Source organism: Crocodylus siamensis, chromosome 7 (genome assembly GCF_052110815.1).
Source record: "Crocodylus siamensis isolate JL-2025a chromosome 7, ASM5211081v1, whole genome shotgun sequence".
In the NCBI taxonomy this organism is placed as follows: Eukaryota; Metazoa; Chordata; order Crocodylia; family Crocodylidae; genus Crocodylus; species Crocodylus siamensis.
The window spans coordinates 52,364,435-52,384,469 of NC_143401.1; the positions used below are offsets into that span (position 1 = coordinate 52,364,435).

General features: G+C 44.3%; 1 protein-coding gene across 5 annotated transcripts in view; it reads right to left on the reverse strand.

Moving 5' to 3' along the window:
• Positions 1–20,035, reverse strand: part of CTNNA3 (catenin alpha 3) — a 1,496,635-nt gene that overhangs the window by 1,335,175 nt on the left and 141,425 nt on the right. For all 5 annotated transcript variants that reach the window (XM_090056878.1, XM_090056880.1, XM_090056877.1 and 2 more), the window contains one exon: positions 15,162–15,281. In XM_090056878.1, the coding sequence (XP_089913004.1) occupies positions 15,162–15,281 (120 nt within the window). The remainder of the gene's footprint in view (positions 1–15,161; positions 15,282–20,035) is intronic.

Below are 20,035 nucleotides of genomic sequence, written 5' to 3' on the forward strand. Positions count from 1 at the left end.
AAGAGCATTCAAAGAAGAAATTCTCAACCAGGTCTAGCTATCATCTGTGCCAGTAGCATCAGGCATTTTAATTGCCTACTGTTTTAAACCCACTCAGGATATCTTTTATAATTAGGGATCTACTTAAATCAGGGTGAGATAAAGGGTTGTTTGCAGTCCCCCTGCAGTGTGCAGGGCTGATATCACTAGCATTTTAGAGGTCCCACCCCTCAGCACCGATTGCCAGACAGGTCACAGGGGAAAGGTGGGAATGAGAGGTGGCCACCATCTTGATTGCTGGCTGCCCTTGATGCTGCCCTGCCTCTTGGTGCTGATTGGTGGAGAGGGTGCCGGTGGGAGAAAGGAAGGACAAGGGAGCAACAGCTGTCTTGTCTGCTGCCCTTTGGGCTGCCCTGCCAGCTGGCATCTTCCCCTTCCAGCAGTAAGGACCATTAGCTCCCACAGGGGAGCCAGCATTTTATTACTTTTTTTATTGTTGATTTCATGGATTTCATAGACAATCCTGGATTTCACAAAATCCATGAACCTACAAATTAAGTAGGTCCCTACTGATGGCTAAGAAATTGTATTTAGAGGTTTTCTTTTAGGAATTGGCTTGTAGGTAAAGTAGATACGGATTAGAACAATGGTCCAGGAGAACAGCAAGGGTTAATTGGTTTCAAAAGACCTGTTTGTGACATGGTTTCCTTCAAGACCCACTGTGTCTGAAGCCAACAAACAGAGGCTGGGAAAATGAAGACATGTACCACATTGTACCATAACATCAGTGTACCCAAACAGAGATAAGGGACTCTGCGGCATTGGTGGCAGGTCACAGCGCCCAACTGCAGAACCCTTGGGATTTCCAGTTTTGGTGAACACAGCAAATTAGGTGGCCTGGTAAATGGCCAAATTAAGATGTGTGGTAAACAAAGGAATGCGCTGATGGGGCAAAACATAGACAATATGATGGCCACAGAGAAACCAATCAATGATACCAAGGAATAAATAGCCAGAGGAGATAAAGGATACAAAAGGAGGGATTTCAGAGCAGCAAAGAGTCCCTGAGAGGGGAGGCCAAGGCCACCACAGACAGAGGGCACACCACCAGCCTGTCTCACCTACCCCACTGTGGGGGAGGGAAGGGAGTGCATCTCAGCTCTTGACTTCCAAGCTGCTGACATCTGACATTCAAGAAAGAACCACTGGGTGAAGCTCGCATACTGGCCAGACATACCTTCCCTCTGCAACAGCCCTAGGACTGGTAGATGTACAATGGGGGGGGCCGGGCAGGGGGTATTTTGTTTGTCTTGCCTGAATTATTCTTATCTACTATCACTGTGTATCAATGCAATTTAAAACAAATTAGTCTCAATACTGAACCTTGTAAAACTGGCTCTCCACTAATCTTTTCCGTCCATCTTTCACTACTACGATTGCTCTCTTTTTCTGTACCCAAGACATCTCCCTGTTCATCATACAGCTCAATCTCACAGTACACTTACTGACTTTGAAAATTACCCATATCCTAAGCCAATACTGGATACAAGGGTGGCAGCTGTGATAAAGAGGGTACATTCCGTCTGTAAATGTCACAGGGATTAGACTACTAAAATGTACTCTTGCTTCCCAAGGTCTAATCCTCTCAGAAGGTGAAGTTATTCCAGAATGCAGCAGCCCATCAGGGAACCTACAATTTTCACTGTGCATACCATAACATTGTTGTTCAGTGAAATGTCCTAGGTGCCTCTAAGAGTCATGACAGAATACAAGGTGCTGGGGTATTTTTGGTTTTTTATTGTTTTATTTTTACTGGGCAAAAAAAACCTTGATTGCTACAGGTACTGACAGACTGCTTCTGTCACTGGTCTTGTGATGTATTGTTCATTAACACCAAGTACAGTCAAAAAGCCCAAGGCTGAATTGATTCAATCTTCATAAGTTGGTCTTAACTGCATAGATTGTACCAATAAGTAGGTGAAGAGACATTCACTTTTGATTCTGGAAATGCAGCCACATGCCTGAAGTGGTCCAGGCCAGAAGCTGGGGGGCACCAGAGCATGCCTCCCTTCTCAGCGGGAGCAGACCACTTGAGCAAAGGCTAGCCCGCCCACCCTGAGAGGGGAAATTTGTGGGGGAGGTGTAAAGTATCCTGGGATGCTGGGGGACTGCAAGTTAACTTGAATCTGACAGGGATCTGGGACACAAGTTCAGTAAACTGATTTAACTCAGTTATGTCTGATACTACATCCATCCAAGTTTATCTTAAACTGGTCCAAGCCATTTTAAAAGCAGTTTATGTGCACTGAATTTCTGTTGTGCTACAGATTTGAACCAGTTCCCAATCACTTATACTGGTTTATGTATAATTTCTGTCCCTAACCCTAGTGTTGTATGGGGTACCATTTCCTTAAATATTCTAACTTCACATACATACATTCAGTTTCTCCTGGGAGAGTCATTGTTCTCCTGGTAGAAGCCATAAGCATACAGATGTTCAGGATTTTTCTCCCATAGCGAACATGGCCACTCTAGGTTAAAAAAATAATAACAACCACCACCACCAGGGAACAACCAGGTCTAAATCACTCCCAGAAAAAATTCTCCTGGGAAGTGAATGTCTCTACACAATCTCATCTAAGAGAAGACACAGCACAGTCCTCCAGCCTCTCAGGGAACTTTGTTCTCCTCTCCCCGACACACCTCCCCAGGAGGCAGTGGGAGCATCTACACAATACACTAACTTGTGCAGTAGCCTGTCACAGCATGGACAGCGCTAATATGCTGCTGAACAGTATTAGGCTGCCATGTATTAGTAGCGTTACTAAAAAGGTGTTTGCTGGGGCTACTGCACAGTAACTCTGGTTACTGTATATTTATTTAGAACTGTCGCACCCCAACGACCAGTGTACCCTTGACCTGCGAGCCTGGGTCAGCACAACTGGCTTGGCGTGAAAGGGATCAGTGATCGAACAGATGGGTGTTAATGGCAAGTAGGAGTCAGGTGACTTAAAGCATATTTGTTACACAGAAAGTTTATTTTACTTACACTACTGATGGTTGCAGTGTAGGCAGAAGAGTTGATTTGTTCAGTTACAGCATGCAGATATTACGTTACCCAGCATTTACAATGTGGGTAAGAGACTTGCTTGTTACAGGTTCCGAGCGATTCACACAGTCTACGGTCTGCAGACTACTGAGAGCTTTTGATGAGAAAGACAGACGAGAAAGACAGACGAGCCGGCAAGGGAGGGGTACGCCTGGGAAGAGCCAGTGGCAGGGAGAAGATGACCTTGAATGGCCTGTTCACAGATTATGTCTCCTGGGTGTGCGTGGAGTTCTCCGTTTTGGGCGGAAATTCTTTCAAAGTTATACTTGGCAGGGTGGCCAATTACTACATGCCAGGCATGAATAATTAATGGGCTGGCAATTGTGTCTTCTTTGTCTGCTCAGGTTTCATGCTGGCACAGGCATTTCTTTTTGTTAGGGTGGCACTGAGTTTGTTTGGTCACAAGAGGGCGAGCACAACACATTATTAATAGAGTCAGCTAATTTGGAGTCTTATTATCTGATCACCACAGCACCGATATCTTTCTTTGACGTCACGATACCAAGCTGCAATTTGTTCAAGATTAGTTTTCTTGTGTGGATGAGGCACAGACAAGGGTGTCAGACAAGACAAGAACTAGGTTATACAAGTACTAAATGAAATGTGCAGTAACCACTGAGCATTAATGAATGTGTAGATGTGCCCAGTGTGTCACTCGGGCTTGACTCTACTGCTCCAGCCAAGCAGAGAGCAAAATACAGCCCCTTCACAATCTGCACATTGTGCTGCAGGGGCTTAGGCCAACCCTGAGCAGTCTGGGTCAGCCAATCAGAGTTACCCTGTATACTGCTGCCATATCTCCAGGCACATGGTGGGAGCCTACAAAGAATGCCAAGATATGTGCAAGGGTCTCCCTGGCTATATAGCATCTGCATGGCAAGCCCTCTGCTTTTCAGGGGCTCAGTATCTGAATGTCTGTTCAGGCTTCTCTAGGTAAGTTTTTCTATTAGAAAAACAGACCTGAGAGACCTCTCCCAGATCATTTGAACATGTATATACAGCCTGTGCATGCTTCCCTGGACACCAGGCTCACTTTCAGTTTTGGTTCCTGCTCAGAACAATCAAATCACCAGCCCTGATTGTTGTATTAAGCTCTCTTCCTTATGGCAGTCTAATCACCTCCACTGTGAAGTCACAGATATAACAGTTCTGCATTTTACAGTTATACTTAGTGGAAGCAATTCAATTCAAAGTCCAAGAAAACAATATTTTTCAGATTCTCAACTCAGGAATATGCACCTCCACTGGTCCACAAGTATTTAGGAAGACAAGCTGAAGAAACTTATTATCTGCAGTCTGACAGACATATGAAACAAGAATTAGTATAATGATATGGGAGGCTAGCAGTGGATTTTAGCTGGATAATCACTTATTATTGCATTAGAAGGGAAACCTAGAGCTAACATAGCTTCTTCTTGTATTAACTGTATTGATTCTTATATTTTTCATCAGCCTCTGTTCTGTCAGTGATGCAAGCTTTTACTGTCCGTCTCTGGCAAGTATGCTTTTTACCTCTTATGTGCAGGACAAACTTATTCCTAAAACGTTAAAGCAAATAACATTTATCCTCTTTTTGAATCTTTTAAAAATGTGTCTGCTCTACTGCCTAAAAAAATGGCCTTATTATAACAGCTAAGCAGGAAATGAATTTACATTGTTCACAGTGCTTGCCTACTCAGAAAAACAAACCCATTCTACTATTATTTCATCCCTTCTCACCAGCTGTTTGTTTCATCTACTTGCTGGTGTGCTTTGACATGACCAGGATTATAAATTCTTTGCATGGAATTATTTTTTTACTACCTTTTTGTATAGTACAAGAGAATTCATCAAAATTTGATGCAACTTCTTTCCCCACATTGAAAAGTGCCATTGAAAGCCAAAATGTTTCAAAGGAAAAAAAAAGTTTGATAAAAACTTACTGGGGAAATTTCTTGGGTTCATGATGGAAAGAAGAGAGATCAACCTCCCATCAGTTCAGTACACCTGGATGTGAAAGAACCAGGGTCAAGTCCCTGTTCCAACAGATTTGGATCAGGAACTTGCCGCTGATCTGCCAGGAGCCAAAATATGAGGCATACTTAAACCATGTTTTTCGCCTGCTTGCCAAATCAGCAGTGAGCAGTAGGGCTGCCAGGGCCCTTCAGCCAACCCTATGATTTAATTATGTCTACAGAACTAATGACACGGTATATTTTTACTATTTTGACCATTTTCTGGCTGCTTTCTTGTGCTTTTTAAACTTTATATATCATTTAGCAAAGTAGTGCACGTTCCAATTAAGTTATATAAAGTTTTTGCTTTGATTGTAAATGGAATAATAAAAGGACTGGGCCCCTAACATATCAGTAAAGCTTCCAATTCCTCTTCAACTGGACAAAAATGGGTGTTGTATTGTATGTTATTATATACCACACCATTTACATTTCCCTTTTCAGAATCCTAGAGCCACCCATGATACCAGATATTCTAAACAAACATGATTCTGACAGGCAGTGGAAATGACTTGTTTATAGATTCAGAACAGATAAAAAATAATTATGATCTACTCTCAACTCTTGCATAAAACGCCAGTTTCACTCAATTATTCCTGCACCTAGCCCATTAATTTGAATTAGTGTGCATCTTTCAGAAACACCCTCCAGCCTTAATTTAAAAGGCTCAAAGTGGTTATGAATCCACTACATCTTGTAGTAGGTTCTATCAATAATTAGCCATCTTCATTATTATAATGTAGTTCCCTTCCAGTTAAAATTTTCCTGCTTGCCAGTCAGGCCCTGGGCCTTATTTATAGTTTTGTAGTTGGTAGGGTCGGAAGGGACTTAAACAGATCGAGTCCGCCCCCCTGCCATGGCAGGAAAGAGTACTGGGGTCAAACGACCCTAGCAAGGTGTTTGTGTAGCCTTATCTTAAAAGACCCCCAGGGTAGGAGCCAGCACCACTTCACTTGGAAGTTGGTTCCAGATCCTAGCCGCCCTGACAGTGAAGTAGCGCCTCCTGATATCTAATCTGAATTTACCCTCTACCAGCTTACGACCATTATTTCTAGTCACTCCTGGTAGTGCTTGGGGGAGCACTGACTAGTTTGTAACAGGCCACTAGATCCCCCCTCAGCCTTCTCTTGTGGAGGCTAAATAGTTTCAGGTCCCATAGCCTCTCCTCATAGGGCCTGCCCTGCTGACCTCTGATCATGCAGATGGCCCTTCTCTGGATCCTCTCCATGTTATGCACATCCCTCCTGAAGTGCAGCTCCCAGAACTGGATGCAGTACTCCAGCTGTGGCTTGACCAGCTAATTCTGTCTAATTTAAAAGAGTATTCCAGTATTGGGTAAGTACCTCTGCTTATAGGAACTTCTAGATCTTAATCTTCTCTGAAGTAAAAAATGCCTGAATATCTAACATTTCTCATCTTAAATGCATGTCTTCCTGGCCCCAAATAATTTTAATACCTCTGCTCTAAACTTGTCCCAGTTTTTCAGTGTTCTTTTTAAAATACTATCTTTACAACTAGACACATTACAGTAGTAAGTCTCCCCAAAGACATGTCGAATGTGGATAGGTGATGAGCACTTTGGGAAATTAAGTCACAGGTCCTGGTGCAGAGCACTTTGTTGGAAAGATACATCCTTGCCTGGTAGAACTTTAAAAGATAGGTGTGAACAGCTAAAAGGTTAAAAGAAAATATGCTTCTTCCCTTTCAGTATATAGAAACACTCAGTATCAAAGCAAAGGTAAATAGTTTCTCTTGTCTGTCTTCCTTTTGACAAAATGAAAGACTGATTAACACAGGCCAGGTACAGATGTTCAAAAACATCTAAGGCCCGCCGCACCAAGGCACCTCCCTTGCCGGAGCTTAGCAACAGGTTCGCACCTCTTGCAGCCCCAGCAGAGCCTGCTCAGTTGCCAGCTCCCGCAGGCAACCCAGGCTCAACTGCAGCTACTGGCCCCGCTCTCCCCGAGTCAAAGCGAAAGGTGTTTGTTGTGGGAGACTCCATCCTGTGGGGCACTGAGGGGCAATCTGCCACCCCAACCCCTTAGCCCGGGAAGTCTGCTGCTTCCCAGGGGCCTGCATCCGAGACATTGCGGAGAGGATACCGCAGCTCCTCCTCCGGCCCACAGACCACTACCCCATGCTCCTTATTCACGTGGGCACCAATGACATGGCTCGGAGCACCCCCAGCCAGGTCATGAGGCGCTACAAGGAGTTGGGAGCGGGGCTTAGGGGTCTGGGAGCTCAGGTGGTGTTTTCGTTGACCCTCCCAGTCTCGGGCTATGGGCTGAGGAGGGAGAAGAGGATCCACGCAGTGAACCAAAGACTGCGGAGCTGGTGTCATCGGGAAGGCTTTGGCTTCCATGACCACAGCCCGCTCTTTGGCGAGAGAGGCAGTGAGCTGCTGGGAAGAGATGGCCTCCACCTCTCTCCCCTGGGGAGGAGGCTCTTCTCAGCCAGGCTGGCTGACCTGCTCCACCAGGCTTTAAACTAAGCCCGCTGGGAGATGGGGGGACTACTGCCACTGCTGGCCCGCTGAGCAACGCTTGCAAAGCCAGCAGACCAAGGCACTTAAGGGAGCCCACCCCTGCCCCAGCCCTGGCACAATCTGTGGGCAAGGCAAGAGCCCCTAAGGGCACACTTGCCTGCCTGTACACTAATGCCAGGAGCCTGGGTAACAAGCAGGAGGAGCTTCTCCTCCTGCTCAGTGCAAAGAATTATGATGTCATTGGGATAATGGAGACCTGGTGGGACTCCACCCATGACTGGACCACGGGTATAGAGGGCTATACCCTGTACAGGAGGGATTGTGTTGACAAAAGGGGCGGAGGTGTAGCTCTCTATGTGAAGGAAAGCTACATGCCCCTGCAAGCTGATGTTGGCGACCAGCATGGACAGCTAGAGACCCTCTGGGTAAAAATTCGTGGGAAAAACGGCACAGGGGACACAACGGTGGCAGTCTACTACAGACCTCCTTGACTTCAGAAAAGCCAACTTTGACAAGCTCAAGAGGCTTATCGGTCAGGCCCTCAGGGACCATGACCCCAGGGAGATGGGAGTTCAAGAAGAGTGGTTGCTTCTCAAGGAAGTGATCCTCAGTGCACAAGCTAAATCTATTCCAACACGGAGGAAAGGCAGCAAGAAGGCACAGCAGCCCTCCTGGCTCTCCAGGGACCTAGCGGACCTCCTGCGGCTAAAAAGGAAAACCTACAAAGGATGGAGGATGGGATTCACCTCCAAGGAGGATTATTCTGCACTGGTCCGGTCCTGCAGTGAGCAAACCAGGAAAGCCAAGGCTGCAACTGAACTCCAACTAGCTTCAAGCATCAAGGACAACAAAAAGTCCTTTTTCAGATATGTGGGGAGCCGGAGGAAAAGCAAGGGCAATGTTGGACCCCTGCTAAACCAGATGGGTCAACTGGCAACTGATGCCCAGGAAAAAGCCAACCTATTAAGTAGGTACTTTGCGTCAGTCTTTCATCAGTCCCATGGGATGCCCATCCCTGCTATGGGACAGGGAGATCGGGGTGATGGGGATCCCCTACCCTCCATCAATGCTAACCTCATGAAGGAACATCTTGAGAAGCTGGATACCTTCAAGTCAGCCGGCCCTGACAATCTGCACCCCAGGGTACTCAAAGAGCTAGCGAGCGTCATAGCTCAGCCCCTGGCATGGATCTTTGAAAACTCCTGGCGCTCTGGTGTAGTGCCCGAAGACTGGAAGAAGGCCAATGTGGTGCCGATCTTCAAGAAAGGGAGGAGAGTGGATCCGGCTAACTACAGGCCCATTAGCCTGACTTCTATCCTGGGGAAGATCTTAGAAAAGTTTATTAAGGAGGCCATCCTTGATGGACTGGCCCAGGCTAACATCCTAAGGGATAGCCAGCATGGGTTTGCTGTGGGTAGGTCTTGTTTGACCAATCTCATTTCCTTCTATGACCAGGTGACCTATCACCTGGACAAGGGAGAAGTGATTGATGTCATATATCTTGACTTCAAAAAAGCCTTTGATCTGGTATCCCACGATCACCTCTTGGCCAAACTGGCCAGTTGTGGCCTTGGCTCCACCACGATCCACTGGCTGGGAAACTGGCTCCGTGGTCGGACCCAGAGGGTTGTAATCAATGGCAGTCACTCATCATGGTGCCCTGTGACCAGTGGGGTCCCTCAAGGCTCTGTCCTGGGACCCATCTTGTTCAACATCTTCATTAATGATGTGGACATTGGAGTCAGGAGTGGACTGGCCAAGTTCGCCGATGACACCAAACTTTGGGGCAAAGCATCCATGCCAGAAGATAGGCGGGTGATCCAGGCTGACCTGGACAAGCTCAGCAAATGGGCGGATGAGAACCTGATGGTATTTAACACCGAAAAATGCAAGGTTCTCCACCTTGGGAGGAAAAACCTGCAGCACCCTTATAGGCTCGGCAGTGCTACGTTGGTTAGCACTACAGAAGAAACAGACTTGGGGGTCGTCATTGACCAGAAGATGAACATGAGCCTGCAATGCGATGCTGCAGCTAGTAAAGCGACCAAAACGCTGGCGTGCATCCATAGATGCTTCTCGAGCAAATCCCGGGACGTCATTCTCCCCTTGTACTCGGCCTGGTGAGGCCGCAGCTGGAGTACTGCGTCCAGTTCTGGGCTCCACAATTCAAAAAGGATGTGGAGAAGCTTGAGAGAGTCCAGAGGAGAGCCACGCGCATGATCAGAGGTCAGGAAAACAGATCTTACGATGACAGGCTGAGAGCCACAGGACTCTTTAGCCTGGAAAAGCGCAGGCTCAGGGGTGATCTGATGGCCACCTATAAGTTTATCAGGGGGGACCACCATGATCTGGGGGAACGTTTGTTCACCAGAGCGCCCCAAGGGATGACGAGGTCGAACGGTCACAAACTCCTGCAAGACCGTTTCAGGCTGGACATAAGGAAGAATTTCTTTACTGTCCGAGTCCCCAAGGTCTGGAACAGTCTGCCAGCGGAGGTGGTTCAAGCACCTACATTGAACACCTTCAAGAGTAAATTGGATGCTTATGTTGCTGGGATCCTATGACCCCAGCTGACTTCCTGCCTTTTGGGCAGGGGGCTGGACTCGATGATCTCCCAAGGTCCCTTCCAGCCCTAATGTCTATGAAATCTATGAAAAAACCCAAGGAGGAATTGATCTAACCTACACTGGTTTCTGTAAGTGGCTTGGATTAGACCGGTAGCAAACAAAACACATGTTCACCCTTTGGTAGAGGGGCATGCAGACTTCCTGCAGTGGCTCAGGCTGGCAGGTTGGGGGCATGCCTTCATGCCTCCCAGCAGACCCCAAGGGCTCCCCAGGCTGCCAGAAACTACTTAGCACAGCTAAGCATATGGGCCACCCCTCATTGGCTGTTGGGCACAGGCAAACATGCCTCCAACCCCTGTAGCTCTGGGACCCTGTAGCTGCAAGCCCAAAAAGCCTTGCAGCACCTCAGGTACCCATTAGTAGTGGCTGAGCTGCAGGTCATAGGGTTCCCTCCATGCAGGCACAGTCCCCACATTCTGCCCCCTGCCACCACAGCCCACCAGAAGTGAGCTACCCATGCCGGCTTCTGCTCAGGTAGTTGTGGGGGTGGCAGAGTGGGGGCTGCATGCTGAGGTCTGGGTGGCAGAGTGCCTGGCTCTGGTTACTGAGATGTGTCATGCAGGAGCCAGGATTGGCTTCCACAAGACTACCCGAGCATGGGGACATGGGGTTCTCCAATTTGTGTGCAGCCAGGGTCAGGCTGTATGGAGCTGTGCCCCAGTATGGGAGTTCTCCTCTATGTCAAATGCATGCACTATGTGGAGAGCTTTGTGATGGGGTGCAGGGGCACACAATGTGGGGACATGGGTGCCTAGTCCCTGGGCTCATGCGAGGACTCAGCCTCCCTTTGCCCCCTCAACCCACCTGCCTCTAGCTGACAGATGGCCGGGCTTTGGAGAGGGTCTGGGCTGGTTGGGCTCTGGGACAGCTCAGGGGCAGGACCTACCGGAGACTTGGCTGGAGCAGCTAAGCATGGGTAAAGTACTAGTTCCCTTCCCTGCAAGGAAAGGGTTGCAAAGGAGGCTGGAATACCAGAGAACAATGATCTAACTTGAAATCAAAAGGGGACCTGGTACAGAAGTTAGATTCACCAATTTAACCTAAATAAATTAGAATTCCATGCACATCGAACCAGGACCATCTTAGACCAGGTTTTGCCATTTTTAGACCAGTCTACATGTGCCAAACTTCTGTATGCTTACAGGTTTAGATCAATTTCCAATCACATAGGCCAGCTGGTGTGTAATGTCTGTACCTGGCCACAGCTGCTCCACCTTACGGAAGTATTTCCAAGTCAAAATGTAGTTTGCTGCCTGTACTGCTGTAATGATTAAAGTTTTATCTAAAATCATTTAAAAATGTTTCTGTAGATAGGAATGGTCAGAACATGATCTTCTGAAGAACTAAAAATGTCACGCTTAAATAATTCAGCATAAATTAAAAGTATTTTACTACATATAAGCCTGAGGGCACACAACCAAAATCAAATAAGTAATATCTAAATTACAATGTTGTTGTGGTGGTTTTGTGGGTAGGGAGTTGGGGGGGAAGAAAGGGAAGGTTTTAAAGATCTGTTGTCAGCTGTTATGTTGCAGTATTGCTGAGGACATCTAAGCAAAACCAAAACTTCCTTTGAATGTGATCCAACAGTGCTTACAGGCATATTAAAGGCACTGCTAACATTTAAAATTATTGCCATGACTCAAGTTCTTTCAGTCTGATAAGTATTAAAATTCAATGTAATATATGCATTTATATTTATTACAACCACAGATTGTCTTATAGTCCCATTATCAGAAATTGTCTTTTGACAAAATTGTCTTAAACTCATCATTGGTAGTCTCCTAGCTAATCAGAAGTCTGCCAGTTAACAACTAACAGGAACAGTCTGTCAGAAAAAGGTAGTGAATGGTCACTTTGCGACATTAGGCAAAAATTTCAAGACATTACACAGTAGCACTTAAAGCTTAGTCTTGAAGCACAGGCTGCTGAATACATGAGAGACTGCAGGCGCTATAATTAGAGTGGCTCCCAAGAGCTGTTCTAATTAAAAAGTGTCCCCATCCCCACCCTACAGTATATATAAAGATGCCCTTTGTGTCAACAATTTAAGAACTTTGGTCAATGTTTATTAAGAGTTGGTCCCAATGTCATTTGAAAGAAGTCAGTCGTTTACCATCTGTCCTAAAACTTTGTACCACAAGGTTAGGTCCCCTATAGTATTCTCACTCCTCAAAAATATACTATTATATATACACTATACTAGTAAATATACACTATTCTACATAGATATTTTACATATTTAGGCATATATGCCTACACACATGCAGAGATAAACCAAATAACAGCTCAAATGTAAAAGTAACATTCATCAGGGCATTTTTACATGTGCTGCAAGACAAGGCACAGGTGCTTTAATTAATGAGCTGGGTTAATTAAAACTGCCCCTGCATCATGTGTATCAGCATCCCCACACTAAAAAGATGACAGCAGGGTGCTTTGAACTAAAGCTCAAACATGTTTTATTTCAAAGCACCCCATCACCATTTTTTCAATGCAGAGATGCATGGTGATGTTGATCCATGCGATGCAGAAGGCTGCCAGAGCATGGCAATTTCCATGCTCAATTAATCAAATCTGCTCCGATGCACTGGATTTCCAGCATGTCAGAGCAGGCTCTGCAGATGTGTGTAAGACCCCTCTGTATAAAGCCCTTTTGTGTTATTTTACCAGTATATTAATCCTCCTAATTCCCAAACAGGCAACAGTGCACCACCTTATACATCACTTTTCACAATAGTTGTAGCCGTTAGCAATTAAAGATGGGCCTAAACCAGACAGACGGGTGCAAACAGTCCTTAACCCTGAAGTAGTTCAGATTCTAATCAGGTCTGAACTTTGCTGTTTGGGCTGATTTCTTGGGGCAACCTTTCACAATAAATTGTTCAGTCTGCAGTGCAGAAAGCAGCCTGAAGCACACTCTGGGAGACCAATACGTTATTCGAAGCTCTCAGTTTGCAGATTCTCCTGAAAATTCTACCAAAATGCTATAATGCACTGCCTGCTGCAACCAGGTGAAGCAGCAGCTTAAAACATGAGCAAACAGAACAAGGAGCAGTGAAAGAGTGCAGCACATTGAAGTCTCCAGTTTTTTGTACTTTCATTTTCAGCCCTTACCTAATTTACTTTTTTAAACCTGAATTAGCACCATATGCAAAAGACGATACATGCCAGGAAGCACATACAGCATGCATCTTCCCCTTCTATGTAATGAGCTTCTTCAACTGAAAGCAGGGGGAAAAACAACCACTTTATGGTTTTATATGCCTGTAATAGAGGGAAGAAGCATATAAGGAGAATGTACTGCACTTGGCAATACAGTTAACTGTATGAAAGAGAGAAGGATGGGCACTTCTACAGAAGACCGTGAGACAAGGATGTCATGACACAACATTCAAAACATTTTGAGAATCCAAGCCAGAGAGATGAGGGTCAGAGTAGGTGGAAGAGGGCAAAAAACTCTCAGAAAGTGCAGGAGTAAGCCTGGCCCGGTTAAAAACAAAAACCCAACAACACACACTTAATAACTGAGTTGTTTAAAAATGAAATGAGGAATCTGACTGAAGTCCATTCAGAGTCTACCAGCAAAGCATTTGTTACTTGAAATTAAAAAAGGTACTTTGCAAGGCAAAGACAGATAATACCAACAGAAGTGGAGTTCTCTGAAGAGTGACTGCTGAATTGCTACCTTCTCACCGAGATAAGCTTTCCAAGCCATTAGAGACAACATTTATTACATTCAACATAATTATGAGATTACATAATGCAGACACATTAGAAGCCAAAGCTACCATTGATCACTACTTGAAACACTGCCTTATAGTTACTAAGGAGCCCTATGTCAAAGGACATAAAAGGCCATGCCATATTATGACAACCAAAAGAAAAAAGCTCCCATCACCCGAACGAAGCTCACTAATGCAACTTGCTCCCAGCCCTCCACAATACAAGGCCAAGTTACTCATGTTTTCGAGTATTCATTCTCCCTGAGCCCAATCCCAAGATTCAAACAATATAATCAATTATCCAATATATAAACAGAACTGAAAGAGATTTGCCCCAGAACAAGTGAAGAAATGTTTGACAATACTGACACCTAGTGGCAGAATTTAAAGCAACTGAAGTAAAATTAAGCCATGATCTTTATGCTACCCATTTTAAGTTTATCACTTTTCAAGTGATCTTTAAGACTAGGGAGCCCATTCTGAAAATGGGCCAACACTGATGTTTCTAAGCAAGTTATAAAACGGTTACAGAAAATAGTTTCCTAAGAAAATTATCTTAACAAGTATGTTTGACTTTCAACCTGCAACCACACACAGTGCTTAGTATTATTAAATATTGGAATAGTCCAATTTAAGTCCTTTGAAGACAAATCTAGTAAGCTTTTTTTTAAAAATGGAATTTTGAATTTAAAATGTGTTTACTTGGTCAAGTACACCAAATGCTTGATCCCATTAACTTCTCTGGGTACAAGTCAAGATAGTCATAATACAAAATGTTAATATCCCATATACCCTACTCAGCTTTTTCAAATGCTGCCAAACTATGGATTCTCAGTTAAAACACACTTTTTCACATGGGCAGATGGAAGATAAGAATAACTGCAGCAGCTCAGAAACATTCTACAGAACCATGCGTTTTCTGTAGTTCCCCTTTAAGAACCTTATTTTGATGAGTAGTCAGAGTGGCTTTGTCAGACAATTTTGGAGAATAATCTACATGTTTTGTTGAGCCTGAGTTACAGATAAACCCTACTTTTGCCCCTATACCCCTTTGTAAGTGGATAAAATGTATACTGACATCTAACACCATGAAATACAAGTTCATTTGCATTTAACAACGTAAAATCAGTTTGGGTTAGTATCACATGATCTGTTGCCAACTGACAAAAAGTGTCACTTAACTAGATCTCCAATCTCTAACCAGAGATTCTGTGCCATCCCACTTCACCACTGTGTTCTTACCTGTTGACGTTTGTAAGCCAAACCATCTAGATTTTCCAGATCTTTCCCCAGCTTTTGGTAGCTTTTCTGTAGTTCAGATTTGCTGGACACATTTCTTAGAGACTCAAATGTTCTTTGAAACTGTGACAGTAGAGAAATAGATGTTATCATTCATGGAGATGTTATCTTAATAGCTCTGTTACCTAGGGATAATTTTAAACATTAACAAGGGCTCTGTTATATGTTATTTCTTCATGAATACATTGCTACAACTCTTGAAACCTCCATTCTGCTTTGAAATTTTGGATGTCATGAGATAGAGGTGCTCTTTGTTTACAGATATAGAGCTTTAGGTGTACCATATTTACTCAAATTCAAAACAAATTTGAATTTAAGATGACGTTCCAGTAACTACAATATTTATTTGAATATAAGATGACACCACCAATAATTTAATTTCATATATGGAAAATCTTTAAATTTGTTATAGTTTTCCAAGTATATAATCTAATTATTGGAGGTTTGCCTTGAATTTGTCCCCCTCCTGCTACTACAGAAGGGAAAATAAATGGGGGAGGGGGGGAAGAAAAAAAAAAAATCAACTGGCCACCTTGCCCTCTGCACCTTCAGCTTCTTCCCCCTGCAGTCTCTTCCTCTGCTCCTTACTGTTAGACCCTGCTCTCCCTGAGCGCATGAAAGTGAAGAGCAAATGTGAAAACACTGACTTCGAAATAAACATACACGTAGTAATTTACATATAGAAATATTATTACACTTACACAGAGACTTAGGTCATCCAGGATAGATGCAGTTTATCTTTTTTGAAACTGCTGCAAGTTTTAGAACAGGTGGTCCATAAATACACTTTTAAGCAGCACTTTTGTACCTACTTATATATAGCAAAAACTCATTGATTTTTTTAACATCACACCTCAGACCAAACTAGCTAAAATCAGTTCCGAATTATATTAAATGAGCAGAGCTCAATCATTCAAGTCTGTGTGGCAGTACCACTGGCAAGTATCCTACCTCCCAGACTCTTCAGCCTGGGATTTCAGATACTATCAAATCCATGGCAAGCATCATAGGCTGTTTGTACATGCCATAGGTGTGACAGCCAGAACCAAAGAAATTAATAAGCAATAAATATGTGCTTCTTGAGGGCATTTGGAACTTTTGTCTAATATGAAACTTGTATTTTTGTAACCCACATATGTAACTTGTAACTGTTTGTAGAACTGACTAGGCCTCAAAGACAAAGCTATAGCTGTGAAATCAGCTGACCTAATAGTTCTTTCTTGCTCAGAATTTAGCCTTGATGAAGATAAAAACTGGACTCAACTGCCCAGCTTATCCAGTACATTTCAAGAAAGGACATCTCAAAAAAGCATAGTCAGGGAGTTTTAAAGGGCTGGATTTAGGCAGGGTAATGTTAATTTCAAACCTGAAGATGTTGTGTTGCAGTTTGCTTATTGGATAAACCCAAGCTTGGGCAGTAATTTATTACAATAATTTCTAACACCTTTTAACCCCATAGAATAACAGCTATAAAGCAATATTAAGAATGGCTATATAACTAAAAAATAGCATAATTAGAACATAAAAAAGCACACACATCATAGTAACCCTCGGGAAGGATGGAACAGAAGGGTCATTGCTGTCCCATACCACCACGAATCTCTCTTACTGACTGAGGGGCTTCCACCGGTATCCTTCGGGCAGCCCAGTTCAGAGATGTCTAACTTTGATTCAACTTGACGTGCACCTTCTAACCAAGGGACTATCGATAAGTTACTAACCAAGAGGGAACTCTTGGTTAATTTCTTTATCTGTTTTATTATCACTGTCAGTTTTAATCTGTATTGTTGTCTGCTTATTAGCTTAACCTTTTTATTAACTATTATATATGCAAACTAAATCTTTTGTTGTCATAAGTAAAATTCATTCTTTTTTGTAAGTAAAACTTGTCGTTTCTTTCTTTTCCAGCATCACCTCCTCGATCCCAAAACAAAAAGCCCTGCGGCTAATAAAGTTGCAGCGCTCAGTCAGTCTGCAACTAAATTGATATACTCACAGTGCCCAACTGGCCTGTGACACAGGGGGTTTACTTTGATTTAATTCTCCCTAAATTGAAGCAATGGGTTTTTAATAACACTGCTACAAATTAAACTGGAGTAAACCTGTGTTGTGTACACAAGGGTTGGGCCCAATCCTTACCTGCCTCTCCAGCAGTGATGGGGAGGGGAGGGCGAGCTGCTGGTGGGCTAAGTGGTCCCTGAGCTGTGGGGGGGGGGTGCTTCCCTCTGCAGCAGTGACAGCACCCCTCAGATGACACCCACCCACAGGCACCCAGCCCAGGCAGTCCCAGGGGGCACCACAGCTGTGGAGGGAAGCACCAGGCCCCTGCACAGCTCAGGCAGGCTCCGGGGGGGGAAGAAGATCAGGCTCACAGCTTCCCCCCACCTTAAGTAGAACCTGCCTGCACAGGCTGCCTGCACAGCCCCTGAGCTGCATAGGGCCCAGTGCTTCCCTCCACTGCTGTAAGGTAGCAAACTAAAACACCTCAGACATGTTTTACTTTGCTACGTCCCAAAGTCATTTAACATGCAAGACACCACTGACAGTGTAAACAGCAGCACTATTAAAGCAGTACAAAAGGGCATTTAAGTTGCTTTAAAGGCCAATTTTGAGGCATGTACAAACCCCCATATACGAAAACCCTAGAGGCCTTAGGGTTCAGATGCTTCCTAGTCATGCTTGTCCCTAGCCAAAAGACCATAGGAGCAAGCTAAAGAAAACAAGCCATATATGGGCAATCCCCCATTGCCATGAATTGTGTAGCCAAGACCCTCCCATTGGGAGGCTACAGTAAACTCTCTCAAGGGTGCCTGCCCACAGTGCAATTGACAGGCCTCCATCCTCAACCGCAACAAGTCATTCACCACTGGGAAGAATGGGATTTCCCTTGCCAGGTACATAAAATCACTGGGCTGAAACCATTATCATAGCATCTCCCCTACAAATTATGCATGATACTTGCCCGTAGCAAAAAGGCTAATGATTTATGATACAGTTCATTGGGTCCCAGCAGTATCAACAATGTTTAAAGTCATGGTGACCCCACAGTTCAGCACTACTTGGTACGTGTGTGTAATCAAGATAGCCCCCACAAAGGATCCATGTGCTAATTAGCCTCCCAGTAATTCTGCAATGCATGGTGGTCTAAGAGATATAGTGATTAGGACACTGCTATCTTCCTACACAGCAGGCTTGAAGTAGATGCAATACAGTTTGCAACAATTGAAAATAGGTGATGTTGTGGTCACTCTTCAGACCATCATTGTTAGGGGTGTACAAAGCAGGCCCTATTCAATTCAGATTCGGCTTGAATCGAGGCCAGTGGTTTGATTCGGTGATTTAGATCACTGTCCCCGATTAAATTAGGCCTAATCTGAAGATTCAATACTGATTTGGAGAATCAGCAATTCAAAAATAGACACAGCTTTAAATGTTTTTTCTACATACCTCAAGGTACCAGTGTGGCTCATGAACACTGCAGTGCTGGGACAGATGAAGCATCCCACAGGAGCGTGGGGGGACACCCACCCCCATGTGCTTGGCAGTGAACCAGGAAGTGGCCGAGAAGTACTTCTAATCCACTTCCGAGTCCACTGGGGAGCACTCTGTGGCCCCCACCCCCCCTGGTGTCCCCCGGCTCAGCAATCAATGGCAGGGGAACCCCGGGTGCACTCCCAGATCCAAGAGGCACCAGTCACTGAGCCAGGTGAATGCTGGGGCAGGGGGAAGGAGGACAAGTACACTCTCCTGCAGACTCAGAAGTAGACCAGAAGTGCTTCTGGTCCATTTCTGGGTCTGCTGCCAAGCACACTGGGGAGCCCCCCATGCTCCTGAGGGATCCACCCCAGTATCATAGCATTCATGAACCACCTGCTACCTAGAGGTATGTAGAAAAAAACATTTAAAATCTGTGTCCATGTCCAAATCACCAAATCTTTCTGAATCTCTCCAAATTGATTCGGAGAGGTTCTGATTTGATTCAGAGAGATTAAAGGGTCCTGCAATTTGATTTGGATTCAGATTTGACCACCGAATCAGTCCAAATCTCCACTGAACCAAATCAGGGAGTGAAGCTTCGCACAGCCCTAATGATTATGGTTCCATCTACCTGAAATTTTGACAGAGCTGAAGTTATAGCATGGACAATTTATTCTTTTTGCCTTTTATCCTAAGCAATTTTCCCACACCTTAACAATAACTGTCAAAAATCTCTATATATTTTCAATGTGGTCTTTCATTTTCCTGTTAAAGGCTCTGCTTCACTGTTACAGAAGCCTCAGTTAACAGTTGCAATCAAATTAATTCATAATTTTGGTGATGGGTAGTACAATAGAAATGTTCTGTAGTTTCATAAAAGCCTGTCTAATTTTACCTTGGGTTATAATTCTTTGTGCTTGCAATAAGTAGCACCTACTATAGCAATGAAGTTCAAATCTGTTTTGATCCAAGGTTTGGTTTACACTCATCCCCAATTTGAACCATGACTGCTGTGTCACAGAACTTAGTAGAGTCCATATTGTTGAAAAGTGACTGTTAATTTTGAGAACATGAGTATTATAAGCAGATGATATGCTATCTAGTTTTAATGGGACTCCCGTGACAAAAATGGTGGTAACAACATGGGAAGTAAGACTCATTATCTGTAAAACTACCAGCTGTTGACTAGATAGGATATCACAGAAATCCAAGATGACTTTGAATCAAGGTATATCAGACATTTAAATAGTAGGGGCATAATGTTATCCAAGACTAGAGCTGTACCAAGCAAGTCCAGATTTGAAAAAAAAGATTCAGAGTGTTAAAACAGCTCCATGTGG